This window comes from Ctenopharyngodon idella, chromosome 12 (genome assembly GCF_019924925.1).
Source record: "Ctenopharyngodon idella isolate HZGC_01 chromosome 12, HZGC01, whole genome shotgun sequence".
Taxonomy (NCBI): domain Eukaryota; kingdom Metazoa; phylum Chordata; class Actinopteri; order Cypriniformes; family Xenocyprididae; genus Ctenopharyngodon; species Ctenopharyngodon idella.
In genome coordinates, this window is record NC_067231.1 from 13,126,142 (window position 1) to 13,150,578 (window position 24,437).

General features: G+C 37.0%; 1 protein-coding gene across 2 annotated transcripts; it reads right to left on the reverse strand.

Annotated features, from left to right (window-relative positions):
* Positions 1-2,964: 2,964 nt before the first annotated feature.
* baiap2l1a (BAR/IMD domain containing adaptor protein 2 like 1a) lies at positions 2,965-24,220 on the reverse strand. 2 transcript variants are annotated; one of them, XM_051914339.1, is made up of 14 exons: positions 23,931-24,220; positions 23,081-23,156; positions 22,821-22,907; positions 14,585-14,646; positions 13,418-13,489; positions 13,186-13,320; positions 10,990-11,142; positions 10,382-10,534; positions 10,035-10,155; positions 9,628-9,841; positions 7,444-7,503; positions 7,167-7,326; positions 4,102-4,142; positions 2,965-4,005 (listed from the first exon to the last, which is right to left on the reverse strand). In XM_051914339.1, the coding sequence occupies exons 1-14, from the start codon at positions 23,979-23,981 to the stop codon at positions 3,933-3,935; spliced, it is 1,458 nt and encodes a 485-aa protein (XP_051770299.1). In that variant the 5' UTR covers positions 23,982-24,220; the 3' UTR covers positions 2,965-3,932. The 2 variants fall into 2 exon arrangements, with proteins under 2 accessions (XP_051770299.1, XP_051770298.1); XM_051914338.1 differs by having other exon boundaries at positions 7,167-7,329.
* Between the last annotated feature and the right edge of the window lie 217 nt (positions 24,221-24,437).

Here is a 24,437-nt window from a genome sequence, read left to right on the forward strand (position 1 = left end):
TTTTCTTTTTTTAGAAAGTTCAGGTTTTTTTCCCTGTCAGGGCTGCTTCCTGGCTTCCTCAAACCCCACACAGCCAAAGCCATATGGGCACCGGTGAACAAAACAGAGGCATCATGGGACAAAGACAGACTGTACGCCCAGGGCTCGCTGGTCATGGAGAAACAGCAGAAATACGGGCAGTGCTGCAACCCACAGACATTACTTTTGTAGCCATTTTGAGAGATTTGTGGTGAACAGCAGGATGCTACTTTGTTACAATGCTGAGGTGTGTTCTTGCTTCAGTTTTAATTGAACATTTGTGCCAAGTGCTCATTTTGATAGCTTTTATGTTAAATGTGTAATATGCTGAATGAAGAAAAAAGTATTATGGAAACCTTAATGACGGCCTCCTTATCCGATCTTTTCATTTTCCTTCTACATTCGGCATGTCGTGATCACAATCTGTTGATTTATCACATCTAGCCTATTAAAGAGTTGGGATGTCAAGCAAACTATTTTAAACAATTGTATAATTATTGCAAACAGATTTCGTGACCTCGTATTAATTTTAAGTCTACATGGAATGTTTGTTCTTTTGAAAAAATGTATTTGTCACACCGCTGGAATAAGTGAACTGCATAAAGTCAAAACCTGATTAAAATGGTGTAAAACATTAACTGATTACTGTACCAAAAAACATTTTACTTTACAGATTCAAATTGTAACAAATATAACATTTTATTTGTTATCCTAAAAGAATTCTATAATAAAAGGAATTTCTATAATCCTCTGAAAACAATCATAAAGGATCATGGTATCTTATTTGATAAGACTCTTACTAATTCCAAAAGACTGATAATAATAATATTTATTTATTCATTTGTGTGTATAGATAGATAGATATACTAGTAATCACCACTAGATGGCAGCACTTTCATCATTTCTTGCAAGTCTGAATATGCTTAAATTCTTTAAAACTTTCATTAGTAGAAAGAGCAGAGTTTTTAAGCTAAATTCACTTTCGATATTGTCTCTGTTACCAGTTTACCAGTCAGAAAATAAGTAGTCAAATGAAAAGTTAAACAGATATAAAAACAAGCAATGGATTTCTTATATATTTTTAAATATGATTTTTATTAAATTCAGCTTCTTTTTAAACTCATTAGTTTATAGGCCAATATTGAATTATAGTTTACATAGAATCTATAGTTATTAAAAGTCAATATTAATTCCTCATATATACAAAAACTTAATTTGTCACATGTATGCTCGACTGATAGCAGTTAAATCATTTAAAGTATTATACTGTTATACTGTCATCAACTGTTTGTGAATTACCATTTCACCAACACTCAACACCACCATTTTTTATTCTTTACAATAGTTATTCTCTTAATTTTGTTGTGATTGTTGTTATTATTGTTTTTGCTATTATTATTATTATTGCTGTTGTTGCTATTTTTTGCATCCTATCGTAAATGTGTTTCCATCATGGTTTCTTATTGGGTAAAATGATCGATTCAATCTTGGTGTTTCCATCCAGTATTTTTGTTTTGTTTTATATAGCTATCCCAAAATTTTCATAAAAATGTAAACATGCCTGAAGAGACAAACTCTGACACCCAAGACTAAAGTAAAAAGTAGTAGTAGTCTGAGCACAAGTGAGTTTCACGAGCTTTTATACAGGATTTCTGCTTGTGACGTCATGACGAAGAATTTAGAACGTTAGTGACTCAAAGATGTGATTTGTTGTCGTCTTTGCGCGTGCAAGCAGCAGAAATCCAGGTGCGTTCAAATTCTCTCTGGTATGCACGTGACGTCTCAGTCGGCCGTTGTGACTGCGGCGGTTAGTTCGCTCACTGGCAAAAAGATTGAGTGGCAGCATGGTTATCAGCGTGAATGCCGCTAAAAACACACCAAACACATTCAAAACGGGTTAGAGCTTTGCGATTAACTGTACAAATAGATTTGACAAGAAATCCGAGGTATATTTTTACAGACTGCTGAAAGCTAAAGAAAAGAAGCAAATGAATCGCTGAAATTCACAGAAACTGCACTCCGGGCAGCGAAACGTGGATTTTCAGTTATCATTTTGTCAATATGTTGAATTTTGGGGTAAAATCATACCCTATATATTGTTATATATTGTATTGACAACTCATCAATTAAATATTTGCCATCTTATATTCTGCATAATTGGGTGTTTTCAAATAAATGACAAAAACTATACAAGTTTTAGGACTGGATAATATATTACATTGATATAAGTGATCATCCGGATTCAGGCATACCTATATTGTATTAAAGCTTTTCACAGGCAAATTTGGTTTATGTATTTCCCCGGCGTCGAAATCAGGCACATATAAATATCTGTAAACACGATTCCTGGGTGCAGCTTGCGTGTCAATATTCATGGATTACTAGATCTTTGGTAAGTTGTAACAGGAACACTATCAAGTCCAACCTTTAGTTTAATAGTTTGTCTTACTCGTGTTTTCGAAGTTTCCCCTCCAGTCATTCAGCAGGCTCTTTTGCCGCTCAGTCCGGCTGAGGGAGACTGTTCCGGCGGGAAAGTGACGTCAATGCAATGCATACCCTCTACAAAAAATAGGCTAATTAACTTTGTTGTAACCTGAATTGTTATATTCTATCGTAATTGTAGAATGCGTCTTTTTTTTTTTTTTTTGTGGGCGTACATTACCAACCAAATATAAAACACGTTTATTTACCCATTTCCATGAGCAAATGATAGCTGCACTTTTTTTTAGTCTCAGCCTTGCCTACAGTACTTAAGGAAAAGGGCACAATTAAATTACTGTTATTTGCTATGGAATAATGGTCCCTTTATCCTTGCAGGATACACATCTCATATAAACCCATTTATGAAGGAAGTATTCAGATCCACCAAGGTTAAAAGTATTTTGGATTAGCCACTGTAACCAATACTGCAGAGTTATAAAAATCCAAGGCATTTTCATACAGACATATATATATACATAAATCTTTATTTCTGAGTAATGTGGTATGACAGGAAATGGGGCATTGAATCAATATCACAACACACAAAAAAGAAAAAGTTCTGAGAAAAAAAAAAAAAAAAAAAAAAGACTTTCCCCTACAAAATAACATGCTTGCAAAGGCATAACATGTACATGAACTTACAAGACTTAATAAAAAATGTTAAAAAAATCAGTATTTATTTAGTTAGGACCCAAGCATTTCTCTTCTATGGTGAAGAATGCTCACAAGTTTGAGACGATGTCCAGCTAAAGCCAATAAGCCAAAAATCAACTGTGCAGCTAGTACGAATGCTATCACCACACATTGCACTCATCTTTAACATGAGGAATAAACAATTTAAACTAAGTGTCTTTACATTGTTCTCCTTTAAACGTGTAAAAGGTGTGAAGGATAAGGAACACATCAGAATTTAAAATGACGAAATCATGATATTGTATAACAAAAACAGGCTAAAATTAATACATCCCAACCAAAACAATTTGGCAACTGGCAAATCTCACACTACTTCACTGTATTTTGAAATGAAATACGATTTGGTCATACGTCGTTTTTCTAATTAGGGGCTGCAATAAGTCAACTTTAAAATATACATTTGGGATTTCTTTTTACCTTTACAAGGCCCCAGACATAAGACCAATATGGTCAGAATATATCTATTCAAGAGCCTGTTTGGTGCTGTGCATTCTCTTGGAAACTCAAGTGTATGAATCCAGTTACAATTTAAAATAATAATTTAATCAAAGTCTAAAATTCTTATAAATAATGCCTCCTGTAAATATGCTGGTTTGCATTTTTAGAAACTTTAAGGATTAAAATTGATGCTGTAACAGAATCCTTTCATTTGGTTCTTCTGCCATATTTACAATGCGTCAATATAGACAAAACCACGAAGACATAACTTCACATCGGGGCAGGGGCTGAATGAACTCTCATCATATGATTGGTGCAGATCTGTCATTTGTGATGGTGGGTCGTAGTTTGACCGTGGCAAATGGATTCCCACCCCTGAGGGGGAAAACAAGCATTGTGATGGCAGAGAAAGGGTTAAATTCTAGAGTGCTGTAGTAATATGGGGAATTATATCTGTTAAAAGATACTCACCCAAGGAATGGAGCCACTGAGTGACCATTTGGCAAAGACACCTGTTGCAAACAGAAATAAGAATGAAAAGTGATCAGCATAAACGGTGCTTCCATTCTTAATAACTTGAAAGTGCGGAGCTGATTTTCCCTGTCAGACTGGTTCGATTAGGATGTCAGCACATGATTCAATCACTTCACCAGCCGACTAAGTACCTGGAACAATCGTTGTGTCCTATGACCTCATCATATGCGTAAAGAATCTCGATAATCTTGAAACGCTTGCTTTCTCTGCCTGAGTGCTGACAATCTAATCATAACTACTTCAAGAGAGGATGAACTGTAAACAGTCAGGGAAGGTACTTTATATGAGAGAAGGATGTACTGGGAGTATCCTAGAGTTAAAATTTTGATCCACTGACACATTTTGATCAAGGCAGGCCTTATTTCCTTATTTCATATTAAAGGAGTAGTTAACTCAAAAAAATGAACATTCTGTCATGATTTACTCCATGTATTTTTTCTGAACAACAACATAGCAACCACAGGCTGTTAAGCTCCCCACCCCCCCAAAAAAAAAAAAAAAAAAAAAAAAAAAAAAATATATCGCACACCATAGAAGTACTCCATATGATTAATTTTTCCGAGCAACAAGTTATAATGACCACAGGCTGTCAAACACCAAAAAACCCAAACAAAAACAACCAACAAACCAACCAAAAAAAAAAAAACTATATAAGTAATCCATATGCCTAATTTTTCTAAACAAATGCTTATATTGACCAACAGGCTATCAAACTTCAAAAAACAACAACAACAAAAAAATAGTCACAAGTCATTTTAAGTCACACCATGGTCTTGCAAAGCTGTGGGTCCCCAGGACCAGGATTGATAACCACTGAAGCAGAGTAAATGACAGAATTCCTATTTTTGGGTGAACTAACCATTTGTTCATCAAAGGACAGACTAGAGTTTACAGACCTGCCACAATAGTCCACATGTGTCTACCAGAGTCACCAGCCCACCATCATATGATCACATTCAAGGTGAATTAGTTGTGTCTAAACACTTTCAATTGGATCTCTGTGCCCTGATGCAGCACATGTATCTTGAGGTCTTTCAGGAGAGGGAGCCAGATACTCGCATACAGTTTGCCATCAGTTAATATAGTGCAGCTCTAATAGTCTCCACTATCCCTTGCAATGAGAAAACCAGGTAGGGAGCATTTTTCAGATGTCTTTTTATTTTTCACAATGATAGCAATGCAGAGCATTCATCTACCCCTCCCTAGGCCCCCTGGCAAAGAACAAAGGTTACATTACTGTAGTACGTAAGTGATTATTGCCACTTATTGATTTAAAGGAACACTCCACTTTTTTTTGAAAATAGGCTCATTTTCCAACTCCCCTAGAGTTAAACAGTTGAGTTTTACCGTTTTCGAATCCATTAAACCGATCTCCGGGTCTGGCGGTACCACTTCTAGCATAGCTTAGCATAGTTCATTGAATCTGATTAGACCGTTAGCATCTCGCTCAAAAATGACCAAAGAGTTTTGATATTTGTCCTATTGAACTTGACTTATCTGTAGTTACATCGTGTACTAAGATGCTGCGTAATATCATTGCGCCTGCTGCACCGGCAGCAAAGTTCCTTGATTATTACGCCGGAATGAGAGTATAGTTCCTAGCCATATCGGCTTAGAAAATCGCAACTTTTCATTTTCCGTCGGTCTTAGTACACAATGTAACTACAGATAAGTCAAGTTTTAAATAGGACAAATATCAAAACTCTTTGGTCATTTTTGAGCGAGATGCTAACGGTCTAATCAGATTCAATGAACTAAGCTAAGCTATGCTAGAAGTGGTACCGCCAGACCCGGAGATCGGCTTAATGGATTCGAAAACTGTAAAACTCAACTGTTTAACTCTAGGGGAGTTGGAAAATGAGCCTATTTTCAAAAAAAGTGGAGTGTTCCTTTAAATTTATATGATTTAAAGCCTAATGTATAACTGAACAAATACAGTGGGGTCTAAAAGAGACAACTAGTAAAAATACTTATGCTCACCAAGGCTGCATTTATGGTTCTGTTTACAACTGGTCACTTTGTTTTTTTTCTGATCGGACAGCTATCCAACCAGACCAGGTGTAAATGTCCTCCGAAATGCAATCACTCAAATCACTTCAGGATGTGGTTTGAGACGCATTCCAAACAAAACTGAACAAGTATAAATGCATCTGGTTGTTGAAGCTATGTAAATTTTACTCCTCCCAAAAAATAAATGTGTAAGCGTGTTATACCGGATCACTACTGCAATACGGATCGCCACAGATATGGCCCATTGCAGAAGAGTAGCTGAGTATCTCTTCAGCAAGCCGACGCGCAAACTGCCGCAAATGAAGCTGAAAGTTCGACGTGCCATCCTGAAGCTCAACACACAATCATCTTCATTAAAAGTATAGAGAGACTAAATCATCTTTCCAGTGCTGATGCCACTTGATCTTGAAATTAGCTGATGATAAATAATGCAGCTCATATATATCTGTTTCTTTCGCTGATGATTTATATTCATTTTGCATAGCTATCTGATCAGTAAAAACGCATGAAGTGACCAGGTGTAGACAGGCCCTATATGTTATACAGTATTAAAATAAATGTTTTCTATTTCATTTTAAAATGTAATTTATTCCTGTGATGGCAATGCTTAATTTTTAGCAGCCATTACTCCAGTGTCACATGATCCTTTCTTATCAATGTTGAAAACAGTTGTGCTGCTTAAAAAAAAAAAACAAAAAAAAAAAAACAAACATGGCTGGGAGCACAAAAACCATATTATATGCATCTTTAAACTTTACTGTAAGCATCTTTTAGGTCTCCATTCTGTGCTGTAGCAAAGGTTTCATTTTTGCCCTAGAGGGAAACCTGATTCGATCAGGGGACTACCTCCCACAATGACTTTGCCTTCTTTATTTCAGCTACTAAAGGGTAAGTCACCCAGATACTCCCCTCTGTCTCTCTTTCCAGAAAATGGCTGCTTATTCAACTAACTTTGCACTTAGCAATACTATTTGCCACCGCACTCTGTTTACCGTATTCTGTGGAGAGGGGGTGGAGGGCTTGATGGGTCTGTCCCTGGATGAGTCACTGTAGTCAGGCGGGGGCAGCAGCACTGGTTGCTCCACCTCCTCGTCTTCCTCCGGCTGCTCTGGAAGATCAGTCACACTCTGGCTACGCAATGGGCTCTCGACTCTGCTGAACAAAGTGCATAAATTGATGTTTTACTGTTTTGTTAATGGTTAGATAAACATTATTTTCAGTTGAAATCCCATCATTTTTGCTCTCAAATTAAAGGAAGAGCAGTGTCACCTGTTTGCGATTACTGGCTCATTGTAAGTCCGGCAATAAGATGAGGGAAACCAGCCCCGCCTGCAATTGAAAGCAAAAAATATTCATAATGTGCATCACGATTTTCTAACAAAAATGGGTGTCAGCTCCATTTCAATATGCATTAAGACTAATTTTTGTTTTCAGTAGTTGTATGACTAATCAGAAACCACTGTAGTGGTACAAATGTACAGCGAAACACCATGTAGTATGAAGAGTTCATTTGGTTTTGGTTGCTTAGGAACTGTCACACCGCCAGCTGCGGATAACTTTGAACTGAGCCTTCAAGAGTGCGTCAGTGCATTAAGACATTTTCACTTCTCAAAATAGTGGTGGCAGCATAATGGGTAGTGAGGGAAAATCTGTGGACCTTGGACCTCTGAAATGGCAGATCTGGTCCGGAATAACAGAGCTGCTCATTAAATTATGCAAAATAAACAAATGTAAGACCACACAAAGCACAGACACTGATACTTTCACTACAGTAGGATCATTTGTGTACATGTCACTATGAATAAATGTTTACATGTAAATGTTAATATAACAAATACTGTAAATGCGCCTGTTAGACTTTAAATGATGTTTTTAATAAGCCACTATCATCACCAAATCAAAAATTGTTGTTTTTAAAAAGGTAAACAATATGATGGTTTAATCTAATCAAAATTCAGCTTCACCCTAATGAACAGTTTAACAAATTTAGAACTTTATAAATTACATTTATTATGTGCATTAAGAAATCTGAGACAATTCTTTTGCTGTCTCTGTGAGTTTATGATAAAGCAGAGCTGTGCAACACCAATTTTTCTGTGGATTAACTGATGCACAGGTTAATTCTTCACAAGACTAGCAATGTACGCTAACAAACTAAATAGTGTCAAATTTGATTTCATACAGACCACTAAATGTGAAAGAAAACTTAATTCATTATCAGTTTCATGCTAATACTAAAAATCAGTTTAAACAACTCGTCTGTGCCGTATCTCACTAAGCGAGAATGTACATTCTCATTTACAATCAAGTCCTTAAACTCAAACTCGCTCTAAAAATGCCAGGTCAAATGTCAGCTCGCCCCGTTGTTACACCACCCACATTGGAAGCACATTCCCAGGTCAAGAAAACTATTAATTTGGAAATAAAAGACTGTGATAAGTGGAGAATAATTGCCCCTCATCATGTCTAACTGAAGGTATCATTTTTGTTTTGTGCTAATAAGTTTAAGCCAATAAACCTACTGCCCTGCAAAGGCTTACAGCAGCAGCAGCACTTGTTCCCTCGTAATAACTTATGTAAGCACCTCTAAGATGTTTGACATGTCGAACATGCCTTACCAAACTGTGTGAATTAGAAGAGTAAATCTGACGAATAGAAGCATGGAACCAGTATTTCCAGCTCAGAAAAGCTAATGTTGCTAACATCCAAGTCAAAGTGGCACCATGGACAAAGAAAATATAATGAAAAGTTTCAGTGTCCTTAATGTGCCTCATATTGTTAAAAACCTATATGACTTACTTTTTCGTCTGCAGAACACAAAAGGTTCAATGTTTCAACTGTTTTTGTCTATATAATTAAAGTCAATAGAGTCCAAAACAAATATTGGACCCCACTGACTTTCATTTATTGACACAAACACACACACACACATACAAAAAATAAATAAATAAAATACTGAGATTTTTTTCAGAAACTTTTTTTGTGTTCAGTAAAAGAAATTCAGTCTTTTACTAAAGTAGTGGTGTTGCCAAGTATGGTGTGCCATAATTTGTGCTCTACATTTCACCCATTCAAGTGCGCGCACACACACAGTAGTGAACACACACACACCATGAACACACACCCGAAGCAGTGGGCAGCCATTTTTGCTGCGGCGCCCGGGAAGCGTTTGGGGGTTCAAGGGCACCTCAGTTGTGGGTAATGAGAGTGGAAGAAAGCGCTGTTCATTCACTCCCCCTTACATTTCCTGCTGGTACTGAGACTTGAACCTGCGACCTTCGGGTTACAAGTCAGACTTTTTAATCATTAGGCCACAACTGCCCCTAAGGTTTGGAATTTTAGGTTTGGAAAATCATGAGGGTGAGTAAACGATGACCGAACTTTTTTTGGGTGAACTATCCTTTTAAGGATGAAAAGCAATTTTGAATTGAATGAATGTTTTTTCAAACTTACTGTCCAGTATGTTCTAGTTCTCCATACAGCCATCCATCTCGCTCCTCTTGGATAAGCAGCGTAATAATGTCTCCATCATCAAAGCTCAGCAGGGTCTGGTTATTCCCTGCTGTGTGGGGGAAGATAGTTTGCACCCTGCTCTTCTTGGCCACATCCATACCGCTAGACACAGATTCAGACCTAGACAGGCCATTTTCATCTAGACTGTCTTGATCTGTTGATTTCAAAGCAAGTGCAATTTAAGCGACATTAACAAAAGATATTTTGTGGCAGTAATCAGCTAAATTAGTAATCACAGTGATGTTTCAAGGACTGCCTCATCAACACAAAGACTAGTGCGCTTGATTTTTGAGAGCAGAAGTGATGAAGTCTGATTAGATCAAAGTGTGAGGGAACCGTAAGCTTGCCTGAGTAGTGCTCTGATGAGATGGTGCTTTTAGGAATGTCCTGGGAGAACATGCCGGCCAGTGGACTCGTGTGGGCTTTGAGTGATGGGGCTGGGGGCGGAACAATCGAACCAGAATTGGTCTGAGGAAAAAAAGTGACAATGTCATAATGTCAGTATGCCTTTTTTTTTTTCTTTTTTTTTTCAATAAATGTGAACAAAACTGAATGGGTTGATGTTCTGGCTTAAATAAGTGAATGCTATGTGTGTATTAAAAAAAAAAAAAAAAAAAAAAAAAAAAAAAAAGAGCATTTAAACAGTCATATATAAATTGAATGGAGGTACATCATGTTCTAACATGGGACTAACCCGGTCACTGTGCTCCAATGTAGGCGAGGACTCGGGTATGACTGACATTGTCCGCAGATTTTCAATCATGGTTATCACTGTGTCTGGCACCCTGGTGGCATCGGTACACTTATCTTGCCAGCTGGGCAGTTTGACGGTCAGTATCTCCTTGGCCTGTGGGTGCAAGTGCACATACAGTTTGATATTAAGAAATTAATACTTTTATTCAGCAAGGATGCATTAAATTGATTGAAATTTACAGGCATTTATAATGTTACAAAAGATTATTGTTTCAAAATTAATGCTGTTCTTTCAATCAACTTTCTATTAATCAAATAATCCTAAAAAAAAGAAAGAAAAAAAAAGGTAACATGGATTCAATTTTCCAAATCAGCATATTAGTCATATTCATATATCATATTATTGATTTATGAAGGATCATGTGACACTGAAGACAGGAGTAATGGAGTTTAGACTTCTTTTAAAAAGATTAAAAACATTGTACTAAAAAACTCTTCATGTAGATGTACCATTTTAATTAATTGTTCCCAAATCTAACAACAATATTAACTGGAAAATCAGTAAGTTTAATATTTGAATCAGAAAGCTGAATATTTTCAGTAAGTCACCTTGTCATGGAAGGCTGCTAGCTGATAGGAGAAGGCACAATGTTTATCCACTAGGAAACAGAATCTCCTTTTCTCTTCCAACAGAGCTTCCTTACATCCTTCTGCAATAAACTTCTGCATGTCTGTCTGCCGGGATGAGATGGTCTCCATACACTAGAAATAAAATCAATCATACAATATGGCTGCATCACAGTATACGCTCATAGTAGTCAGCTAGAGTGGTACAGATGTACTTGATTTCTTTCTTGAAATACATCTTTTTGGAACAGATTGCATTTGAGAAATACAAACAAAACATCACATTTAACAAAATGAGATATATCAACATATTTAAGAAGTCCACACAGTCAACACCACATGCTAATGCAGTCATTTTGCTTTTATAGAACAGAGCTGTTACCCAGCAGACCTGTGAAAATGACACTAGAAACAGAGCTCTGTTCTTCTTCACAGGATTCCCCTCGCTATTATACAGTAGTTCTGTGCAAGTTGTCATAGTGACGGTGGACGTTGCTTGTTTCCTTGGAGTTGTTTTCAGAATCGTTTGCAGATCATGCCTGGACATGAAAGTCCCACACAAGTATTGTCTCAGTGCAGTATGAATGTATGATATGACTTCATGGCTATATGAATTTATGATTCAGTGGGTTTTGTCAGGGACATGATCTGACATGTTTTTGGCTAAGATTCGAGTCACTACTATGGTAAATGACATCTCATCAACTCAAGCTGTACATACTTGCATGATGACAAGTTTGCATCTGCCCCCACCCAAAAAGATCATTTTTAAGCTACATTTTTGGCCTTTTTGCTTTTATTTTATATAGGACAGTAGCAGGACAGAAAGGAAATCATGGGAAAGGGGAACTGGACCAGGAAAGGACCTCAAGTCGGGACTTGAACTCTGGTTGACCGAAGTGCAACCACACCACATGTCTGAGCTTTAAGTTTGATACTGTGCTTACAATGGCAATTTCAAGTTTCAGATTTATTGTGATTTGCAAAGCCAATACAAATTGCACAATGGCTAAAAAGCATTTTAATGTGAATGTTTGACTCCGTTAAAACAATTTTCATGATTGTGGGTGAAGCTTTGTTAAACTCAGCAGCAGCTCAGTTCAATTTTCCTTCAGACATCGGTCAAAAAAAAGACTGAAACTCAGAAGCAAACATTACATAAAAAACGGTTTCCGCTGCTAACCGTTCAAGGAAACAATACACCTTTGAAAGGAGGAACACAATGGTGACTGTTGAGCTTTTAAAACTGATGATTGAAAGAGCCCACCCCAGTAGAATGAGTGCATTAAGTATCAAATCAGGTTGATATTGAGCCAGAAAATAAATCGAATAGATCCGTTCCCTTTGTCATGCAGAGCAAACCCTTTGTCATGAGTTTCCTTGATAACTTCCTTTTGACTTTTAGATTTTGGATTTATAAGTAAAATATTGTCTGAAGTGAATATTACTTGAAAAGTCACATTTTGCCCTACAAAATAGAATTTTGAAGCCACTGTTTTTTTTAAATGTTGCTATATAAGGATTAAATGGTTGACTTAACATATAAACACATCCTTGTCGTAGTTGTAGTCTTTAATAAAACTGCAATGAAGTGAAATTTCATCTGTTTTCTAAATGCATATTATAGATCTTATTGTGAACAATTCATTCGAACATGCCTTTTATTTTTCAAAAAAATGACCTCATAATGTTTATTCAAAATGACAAAACTGGACCTTCAACTAGTCCTACATACATCTGGTGATGTATGTAGGACTTGGGATCATTTAGTACGCTTAAACCCCGCCCTTTCAAACTCACATTCATCTGCCTCCGTTTTTGAGTGCAACACCCGCATCTCAAAATCAAAACAATAATCCACGCATAAAGTCCCCGTCCTACATTTTTTCTTTTTTCGTTACACAGTACAAGCATAGTAGCTGCAAAATTCACGACTGAGGTATGACTGTGTCTTTTTTTGTTGATAACAAATGTGTATGTTTGGTCAAGTAATATTAAATCACAGACAATTTTACTTGTAAACCACTAGCCTAAAATCCTAGAGGAAAACCATTGCTCAAAAATGCTAATTCTTGTCCATAAATTAGGACTACAAACTAAACAGCTTTGTTGCATGATCAGACAGAAAAGACTGCCAGATAAGATAGATTTAATTTAAAAAATACAATAAACCCTCACCTCATTTTCTTTGATCTCATATTTGGACGAATGTTTTCCTTGACTTTTTCTGCGCAGTTTCTTCAGGTCAGCCTGTGATTTGTCTAAGAAGTCTTGCTTCAATTTGTGTTCCGACTGGTATCTTTTGAATGTGGCCTAGAGGGAATGTAATACCACAGCGTTGATGAAATGTCCTTGCACAGGTAAGTGCCATATGGGAAGTATGACGAGGAGAAAAACCAGCAATACTCACATTCATGTACTTGATATCCATATCAGTTTTCTTCTCCAGTTCAGTGATGAGCTCTCTGTGGAACCTCATGAACTGTAACAAAAAGGTTGGCAATAAATCATCATCATCACACAGCGATAACAATATCTGATAAATTCCAATACTACGATAACATGACTATGTAGAGAATTTGAACAAAAAGGGTTATCTTATCAGCGCTGGTGGTTAAATATTTATAACACAGAGTTTGAATACCAAAGATCAGCTGATAAAAATGGTTTTGGAGGAAGAAATAACCTAAAAGTCAAGAGAGCAAATGGTCAGCCCTCAATACAGTCACATACCACAGATAAGCTCAGCACATACACTATCCCTAAGGTAAAACATGACTGTATGAATTATAATATCAAATCACATGACTACAAAAATGTCTGAAGTTACAAATACACAAAGCTCATGTCGTAAAGGTTAGTCCAATAGCATTGCCAGCTACAGTTCTGCTCATAGGTTTTATGACTTGAATATGTTTTTCATAATTGTATTTTGTATCTTTATAATGGCTTTACGGCAATATTATGAAATTTACATTTAATTTATTTAAAATAACTTTTTAACCGTTCTTATTTCATTTATTTTAAAATGACATTTATTCCTATGATGGCAAAGCTTAATTTTCAGCATCGTTACTCCAGTCTTCAGTGTCACATGAAATCATTCTAATATGCTGATTTGCTGCTCAAGAAACATTTCATATCATCAATGTTCAAAACAGGTTCAGGATTCTTATAAAAAAAAAATTTTTGGTAACATTATAAATATCTTTACGCACATTTTTGATCAATTAAATGATTGATTGAAACGATTGATAGTTTGAACAAAACTATTAATAACATCTTACTGACCTCGAACTTTTGAACAGTAGTCTATACATTCCACAAGGCAAAATAATAATAATTCTGAATTTACAGAAATTAACCCCAAAAGGTTCCAAGCAGTCACTGATGGCCAGCATTGGCCACACACAATATAAAGAGTCAAGGGTATGCAAACTTTTGAGCAGGAAATTAGTTTAATTTATATTTATAACTTGTGGAACATACAGAATATCTGTTCTTCAGCTTCTTCTGCAGTTGGAGAGGAATAAGAAAAAAAACTGATGTTTCAAGATTTAGAACCTTGCATACTTACAGACTCCTCCAGCTCCAGTTGGACCTTCTTGTGCACTTCTGAAATCTCCATTAACACCACTCCTGAGAAGAAAAATGAAACATTATTGCTACATTACTGGTATTTATAGTGTGTTTTTTTATAGTTTTGTTTCCATCTCAACTGGATAAACAGTTCAAAGTTGCCTTCAGAGAGTTATCAAGTACATGTGTATTTCTCTATGACTACACCTTTAGCATGCGTCTTTCCTACTCTGTATGATCAGTGTCATTTCATCTTGCTGGGGCTCCATTAGTGTTGCTCATAAAAACAAACCTTACAGCAAACAAACTAAGGTGAACTGCAGCATTATCACAAATCTAGCAGTTATAAAAGCATCATTAGCATGGTAAGGTCAGTGGAGTGAGTCAGTAAATGCAGTCTTTGTACTGAGTGTCAGCACCTGCTCTGTGTTTTCACAGCCCCAGAGATGTAGCATAAAGGTACACAACCTTACAAAGGTTACAGGGCATCCCTGTCGATTGAAAAAGCCTAAATGGAGAATCATTATCAGTAAAATCAACTTTTAATGTATAAAAGCTAAATGAAAAACTGCAATGCAAATGAAGTCATAATGTACCCCTAGTAAATTTAATCTATGCCTCTGCTGCCCTGGATTTTTTCTTCATCAAATTCCCATCCTACAATTTTTCATGATAATTGTCATATTACGGATAAAATTGGATTTGAAGGATGCATCATGTTGATTCCAGATTATCTGCAATAGTCAGTTGTCTACAATGGATAATTGCATCAAATGATGGTATTCCGAACCGGTAACAGTTCCCTCCTCCATTTTGTGTGATCGGATCCGTACATTGGACCTGGCCATCTCGAGGATGTTCCATCATATCACCAACAGATTTCACACTAGCTCTCTTGGCAACACCGATGCTTTTTTTGTCAGCTCCAGATTCCAGTTTAATTTGTTGGTACTGAAATTATGTATCGTTTTAGCATCAATATTGCGATGTGCGCATCAGCAATAGTCACATCGCAGGATGTGCGATGTCAAGTATAGGGATCGTAGTTAATCTGTACAGACCAGGCACTATGGTTTAAAACAACGAGATTCTCAGAATTAAGTTTAACTTTCGTAGAATTTTATCATTTCCACGTTTCAGGTCCTGTCAGTTTAAACATTCAAGCAATTTTAAACCATATGAGCGCAATAAGACGCAAAAGAGAGCTCAATTTTTAACTTGCGTGCAAACACTGAATTCCAAAAAATATAAAGCACTGTTTATTTCATTTGTATCTTTGTTCTATTGAGCTTGTAAATTGTTTATTATTTGCTCTGCAGATGCACTGCCTGACAAAATCACCCCAATCATTCTAGAATTATAAATTATTTCCAAATAAAACTATTGAAGTCATCTGGTTAAATTGTTATCATATGGCAATATGTATCGTAGAAAAATTTTTTTTTTTTTTTTTTTGAAATATCATGCAGCCCTACTGCCAGCACACTGGTTTCAGGACACACACAGCTGCTCACAGTCCGTCTGGACCATACAGCCGTAAAGTAGAATCCGATCAGTGAGCTGTAATCTGGTCTTTCCATCTTGGAAACAGCTCGACACCACAGTGCCTGCCAGCACAAATCTTGCGGTCAAACCGTTTAGATGAACAAATGCTGCCCTGATTGTACAATGGACTTAGGGAATGTGGGCCTGAATTAAGCTGTCTATCTCCAACCAACAACCGAAAATGTAAACAACGCATGTTAATTGTCCATTTTAGTATGATTTGAGTTAATTTTTGTATTTGAGACAATGCGCCCAGATTTACAGTGGGTATTCAAAGTATTCAGACCCCCTTAAATTTTTCACTCTTTGTTATATTGCAGCCATTTGCTAAAATCATTTAAGTTAATGTTTTTTTCCTCATTAATGTACACACAGCACCCCATATTGACAGAAAAACACAGAATTGTTGACATTTTTGCAGATTTATTAAAAAAGAAAAACTGAAATATCACATGGTCCTAAGTATTCAGACCCTTTGCTGTGACACTCATATATTTAACTCAGGTGCTGTCCATTTCTTCTGATCATCCTTGAGATGGTTCTACACCTTCATTTGAGTCCAGCTGTGTTTGATTATACTGATTGGACTTGATTAGGAAAGCCACACACCTGTCTATATAAGACCTGAGACAGCTCACAGTGCATGTCAGAGCAAATGAGAATCATGAGGTCAAAGGAACTGCCTGAAGAGCTCAGAGACAGAATTGTGGCAAGGTTACAAAAAAATTTCTGCTGCACTTAAGGTTCCTAAGAGCACAGTGGCCTCCATAATCCTTAAATGGAAGACGTTTGGGACGACCAGAACCCTTCCTAGAGCGGGCCGTCCGGCCAAACTGAGCTATCGGGGGAGAAGAGCCTTGGTGAGAGAGGTAAAGAAGAACCCAAAGATCACTGTGGCTGAGCTCCAGAGATGCAGTCGGGAGATGGGAGAAAGTTGTAGAAAGTCAATCATCACTGCAGCCCTCCACCAGTCGGGGCTTTATGGCAGAGTGGCCCGATGGAAGCCTCTCCTCAGTGCAAGACACATGAAAAAACACCTGAAGGACTCCAAGATGGTGAGAAATAAGATTCTCTGGTCTGATGAGACCAAGATAGAACTTTTTGGCCTTAATTCTATGCAGTATGTGTGGAGAAAACCAGGCACTGCTCATCACCTGTCCAATACAGTCCCAACAGTGAAGCATGGTGGTGGCAGCATCATGCTGTGGGGGTGTTTTTCAGCTGCAGGGACAGGACGACTGGTTGCAATCGAGGGAAAGATGAATGCGGCCAAGTACAGGGATATCCTGGACGAAAACCTTCTCCAGAGTGCCCAGGACCTCAGACTGGGCCGAAGGTTTACCTTCCAACAAGACAATGACCCTAAGCACACAGCTAAAATAACGAAGGAGTAGCTTCACAACAACTCCGTGACTGTTCTTGAATGGCCCAGCCAGAGCCCTGACTTAAACCCAATTGAGCATCTCTGGAGAGACCTTTTTTAATAAATCTGCAAAAATGTCAACAATTCTGTGTTTTTCTGTCAATATGGGGTGCTGTGTGTACATTAATGAGGAAAAATGGCTGAGCAAATGGCTGCAATATAACAAAGAGTGAAAAATTTAAGGGGGTCTGAATACTTGTATCTTTGCCAAATAAATCCCGGGTGCCATTAATCAAAGCGCAGTCAGAATACAGTGCAATACAAAACAGTTAAGTATCAGGTAGAATCGCAGGCGTTGATTGATTGGCACATACTGTCTTTCATAACATTGTTTCTGTCCATCATGCACTTTAATAGATTGTTTCTTAAACATTATCAACATCTGTAAAGCTTGTCTTAAAAAAAAAGAAAAAAAAAAAGAAGTAGATCAGAAGTAGATAAAAAGTTATATCATTTAAGAAGTGACGAGCACTGAGCTCAACCAACCATGTGGGTGCACCATCTTGTTTCATGGTTTTGCTGCATGTGTTGTGTTCTTTATGATTATGCATATAGGCCAGTTCGAAATACACTAATTTGTATTTTGAAATTTTTATAAACTCAGATTTAATGAAATATCAGTGTGAAAGTGTGCCTGCCATATTACAACTTAGCAGAAACATTGTTAACAATTATGTGTTTCTGTGTTATATTACATCTCGTTCACATTATCTTGACTTAAAATATGTGAGTGACACAGGGAATCTTCGTTTTGGTAATGCCATCAACAGCATGGCATTATATATGCTATTTTAGGTTTCAACCTTCTGAGAATAAAACCATCCCAGGGTTTTATTCTTGGAAGGTTGCAACCTAAAATAGCATACTAAAAACATTACAAACACAACTGCTGTTTGTTTGTACAACACTGTGCTTCTTCACCATTGACACTACACTACCAGATTATTAATATTAAGAGCAGACTTAAGAATGAACATATTCTTATACAATCTCTTTCTGTTTAAACAACAAACTAATGCAGTTTTGATGCCATGAATTCCTATGACAAGGAAGAGAGTTTCCTGGACATGACAGGTGATGCTTTCAAAAGCAAGTTAATATTATGCAAGAGTGACTAAGACATGACCTGACACAATAAAGCCTTGCTACAACAACAACTAAAATTACTGTGCGCATCAAACTATTCCCATGGTACGCCCTTCAAGTGCACCTACATTTATTTGGATAATATGAAAGTACAGCACATTGTCAGTGAATTGCGTTTTAAAGTAAAATTAGAATGCCTCAGGTATAAATAAACAGGCTCAGGGATTTCCATGTCTCTGTGATCTATGAATGCCACACTTCACTAATGCATGAGAAATCCCCTGTCCTAATGCAGTCACCTCCAATGGGAAAATCATTTGAAGAAAACATTTGCAGACTGAAAACATTTTGATGTGAAATATGTGCAACGTCAAATGCAGGAAATGGTGGTGTTAATGTCAAAGTAAATCGCTTTTTGGAACAAACTTCTATAATGTGACACTTCTCTGAATGACACAGGATATTCACTGAGAAATAAACTTATTTTTACATTTTAGAATAAACAGAATGTGAATTTGCTAACACAATGCCCAAATAGCTATTTGGAGATTAGTTAATATTATCCAATAGCCCGCACAGCTTAAGTTACATCAGTAGAAAATGAAAGTTGTTTCAGACTGGAAAAGCAAGTAATGACATTTAACTACAAGGAACTATTTTTTTTTCTTTGGAATGATGTGCACTGATGATAAGTTCACAATAAGAGCAGGAACATGAATTAAATTAAAATTGTCCTTATTTTATTGCTCATGTTGACTTCAAATTCAACACATTCTATAAATTAAGTATAACAAGGCTACTTGTTGTATAACCCATTTAAAGGTGCAGTAGGAGATCTGGGAAATGCTAACGTTAGCCTGCTAGTATTGAAAGCATATGATCCCACCCTCCCTGCAAATCGCCGTCCAAAGCCATGCCTCCTCCAAAACACAAGAATGCACGCACACACAGCTGCTCTTGGCAAAACGTCACAAGAGACGGCATAAAAATGACCTCATGTCCCAAAGCACATAACATTACAATAATAATGAACGTAAACAACTGGTACCTGACTGCTGCAGATTAATTTCTGTGTTGATACTGACATGGAAACGCATGATTCCGAGTCTGAGGACGTGAACATCTCTGGTTAGAACGTCACGGGTTGCCATCTCTTAATTACGGTGGTAGTTATGGCATGAACGCAGCATTGCTCATTGTTTTGATTCGGTAGGAACTGTAAAAGGTGGCTGCTGTTTGTTTGCGGTGCTTCGTGACTGAGGTCTATCTGTAGTATAAACTGCAAAGCACGAAACGTGCTGATGACGTATGATGTCTGCGCGAACAGGGTGCACGAGGATATGTAAAAACATACGCTGACAGGCAGGTTATTTCATTTCAAACATTTTATGGTCCTATGCCTTCCACAGAATATATATGTATTTATGAAAATACATATAGACCGTTTAACATAGTGATTGCTATCAGGATATGAGAAGACTTTCAACCAGAATTACCTATTACACCTTTAAGGGATAGTTGACACAAAAATGAAAACTGTCATCATTTACTCACCCTCAGGTTGTTCCAAACCTTCAGGAATTTCTTTTTTCTGCTAAACACAAAAGAAGTTATTTTGAAAAATGTCGGTAACCAAACAGTTGATGGGGCCCCATTGACTATTTTTTCCATACTAAGTCAATACCCATTGACTATTTCTTCCATACTAAGTCAATAGGGCCTGTCAACTGTTTGGTTACTCATGTTCTTCAAAACATCTTCTCTTGTGTTCAGCAGAAGAAAGAAATTCATAAAGGTTTGGAACAATTGAGTGTGAGCAAATGATGACAGAATTTTCATTTTTTTAGTTGAACCATCCCTTTAATATTTGGGTATTATGCTGAAAAGGTAACATGAAATGGAAATTCACTGTTATTTTTTTTTTAAATGCATCTTCATATTCATCTTACTGTGAGATATTCATTGATGAATTTTTAGTTGACCTTGTTATTTAATCTAAATGTCATAATCTTCCGTCAAAAACGACAGACTTCTCTCTGGTGGCATATGCCAGACTCCATCCAAACAACAACCAGTAGACTGAACCAAGACCCTGCTCCCTGCATATTTTTTCCTTTCGATAATCCATTTTACTCGGATGTATGTCACAATACGGAGGAAAAAAGATCTGTCACTACTTCAGTTACATCGCAACCCTAATTTTATCATCTAATTTATGGTTGTGTTTGTTGTCCTCTACTGTCTAAGTGCTTTCCTAGAGTTCACATGAAAACTAATGAGAAGCATCATTGTGACTAACAGAAAAATAAATATTTAAACTACATTACAGGAAGAGTTAGAAAACTCTTTGAGGAAAAATCCAGACAATGATTTAATGCCTTATTTCTTGAGAAGGCTGAAAGAGTTTAAAAAGCATTAATGTGCGACAGCATTGCCAACCACAGTAAATATCTCAAAAATCGCTAGTACAATGCCCTAGGGGTTGATAAATAGACCTATTTCCACTCAAAAACATTTTCAAGTACATATTATCAAGCACCTAAACCAAACAGTCTTTGACAAGTTAGAAAATCACCATGTTCTTACCAACCACATTCTGGTTTGTGTTTGTGCAGTGAGATCATGTCTGTCTCACACAATTCCACCATAAGATGACAAACATCTTGCCACTAAGAAACTTGTTTTGTTAAAATAACAAAAGTACTCCTGCATTTGAACGCTCGTGGTCTTAATTTTAGAAGAGTGTGTCAGCAAGAGAAAAAGGGTGGTGACCAAACTGAGCACTTCTCACATACCAGTCATACAGCCTCAATTGAATGTTTAAATTCCCTAGAGAAATCACAGTTTAAGAACTAAATGGAGAGTTACAGTGGTAATTCATTATCTAGTTTCATTTAATGACGTGTGACCCAGACATGCAGTCTGGAGTTCTAATTAATTACTACCAAGTTAAAGGGTTAGTTCACCCAAAAATGAAAATTATCCCATAATTTACTCACCCTCAAGCCATCCTAGGTGTATATGACTTTCTTCATTCAGTCAAACACAATCGGAGTTATTTTAAAAAAATATTCTGGCTCTTCCAAGCTTTATAATGGGAGTGAATAGTAACCGATATTTTGAAGCCCAAAAAAGCACATTCAACCATCATAAAAGTAATCCATACGGCTCCAGGGGGTTAATAAAGGCCTTCTGAAGCGACGTGATGCCTTTTTTAAAATTAATTTAATTGTGTTAACCTACATTTATTTGGAACTATTCTGGAACTTTCTTGCAGGCATGTTGATGTCGACAATGCTCAGTTAATCAAGCTTTTGTGTCAATCAAGTGTCACAAGCAATACATTCCTTATCTACGGAACAGGTTAACATAGAAGGCTGCACCAGTAATCACCACAGCATTAGATGTTGTTATGATGCATGGTCTTATGACTGAACTAAATGTTAATATAGATGGCAAGCACTTTGAATTTGCATATTCCTTTGGAACATTTGAGCTATGATGCTTTATGAAAGGGGTTCAGGGGCGGAAAGGTTTGCAGACAAAGTCTCAAAGAGTAACTGTTTGCTTTGCATGTTTGCTGCTGGTATGTGCAGAGAATTCTCACTCTCTGGTGGTCATCTGAGCCGTCTGAAAGGGATTCCAGGAAGAACAGGGAACGGCAAAGCCAAAGGAGCTCAGTAAAACACAAAAGGACACATCACTGGAGAGCAAAAGCTCATTTACAGTAAGTAAAAAAGTATTTGTAATAAGAACGTTGTGTACAATTTTTTTGAGCAAATTAAAAGATTAATATGAAGGCAAAGCCATTCATCTTTGTAATTTGCACAAAAAAATCCAAACCTGCAGTGGTGGGGAGTATGAAAAGTTGCCATGGAACAGATGGTAGTTTATAAATCACAGTAAAGCTCTGTCATTATTTCCAGACGATATGAATCAAACTGATGCTGAGTCACAAAAAGTCAACAAGAACCAAACCTGTCTGGGCTTAAAGCAGACGCAAATACAGAACTGTCTTTCGACAAAATGAGGAAATAACTGGCACTGGATTTTCAAAGACATGTTGAGTGCAATGAATCATCTACAAGGAAATGTTAAGCCACTCTGTGCACAAAGCGCATACATTTCGGCGAAGGCCAGATTAGGAGCTCTGGGCGATGGTTTACAGAGTAATACTCACCCAGCTCCCTAGAAACCGGAGAAACGGCAGCATTTTCCCCAATCTTTGAGACTGCATCGAAATATGCCTTTCCAGCAAAGGTCATTGCTGCAGGAGAGTGAATAACTCATATTGATTAACAGGAACTGAAATCGAAGGTGCGTGTACTAAAACAATTTTGAGATTTTTTTTTTTTTGGTCAGAGATTATTTGAGCAGTTTTATGCAGAAAATGGAGTATGGTGCATATTTATTTTTACGTAAATGAATTGATGTGATTACCTGTCACTGATTTCTCATAGCTCTTTCCCAGGTTAACCAGATTCCGTAGTCCTGGGTTAAACTGTTCCATCACATTCTGGAGAGCAAGAAACAAAGCTCATATTTCAAAGTTACATGGAAAGCAGCTTACTGCTGTTGAATGAAACTGACTCAAATGAATGTGCCTACACTGGGTGGATATTTTGAAAAATATCTGTTTTTTTTCCATTCGATAAAAAAGTAAGTGGGGTTCAAATATCTTCCAGGTTTGGAACAAGATAATGTTGAATTAAATGATGACAGAATTATCCCTTTTTTCCACATTTCAAAAGGACACATTTTTCTCCTTCTATGTAAACTACATTTTATTGTCCGTGCAATAAAATACACCATATTTATGTTAACTTTACTTTCTAAAAATACCTCTACTAATAATAGCACTGTTTAAACATTGACTTATAATTATAATTATATGGCCTATGAGATCAAAGTCCTGCTCAACTCAAGGTCCCCCTGGGTCTCTATTGATATGTCCTTCTGTAATGTAATTCTAGGCAGTTCCACTGTTAATTCCCAAGAACACACCCTTGGCAAAACAATGAACAGTCAAGTATGCAATAACAGAAACAGTCCAGCACAAACAGGTTTCTTAACTCAACCCAGAAACCCAACTGAACTGAAACACTTTAAAATGCACTCATGCCTATATTGCACAACTTACACGTATACCTTAATTACAAAATGTAAGAGTGCCATAAAATAGCACTTCATTATTAAACTAACCAACACAACTTCAAGGTACGTACTGAGTTTAGTAACAGGTGGTCTATGACAAATAAGATACATACACGCAGTTTAAACCGACTTTTACCTTATATGTGCTCTCGGTGAGTTTGTTCACGTCCTCCGGGGTTCGAGACATTTTAGCAGGTATTCCTCAAACGTCCTTGATAACAATGTGTTTGTTTTAACTTTCCCCGTTCAAATCGTAAATCTGTGTTTTCGTCCCACCTGTTAACGTGTGTGAAGCGGCAGAGATCAGAGCGCTCATGCGCTCTCGAGGAGAACACGATACTGCACTGATGCACCGAAGGAGGATGAAACCTTTCCGCGCGACCTCATGCCACACGTGGAAAGGTGGGATCCGTGACGTCATAGCTTTCTGAGCTCAAACAGAAACGTCCACCCGTTTTATTTCGTTTCTCATTGTTGTTGCTTGTTACTTTTATATATTATTTTGAGCGTCATTTTTTTTTCACACACACATTTACACTTTTACATTTACATAGGCTACTTAAAAAGAAAAAAAATTATAGCCTACATTAATAGTCGTAAAGTTGTACAGTCAATGGCGAAATAATGTAAATACATGTTAAGT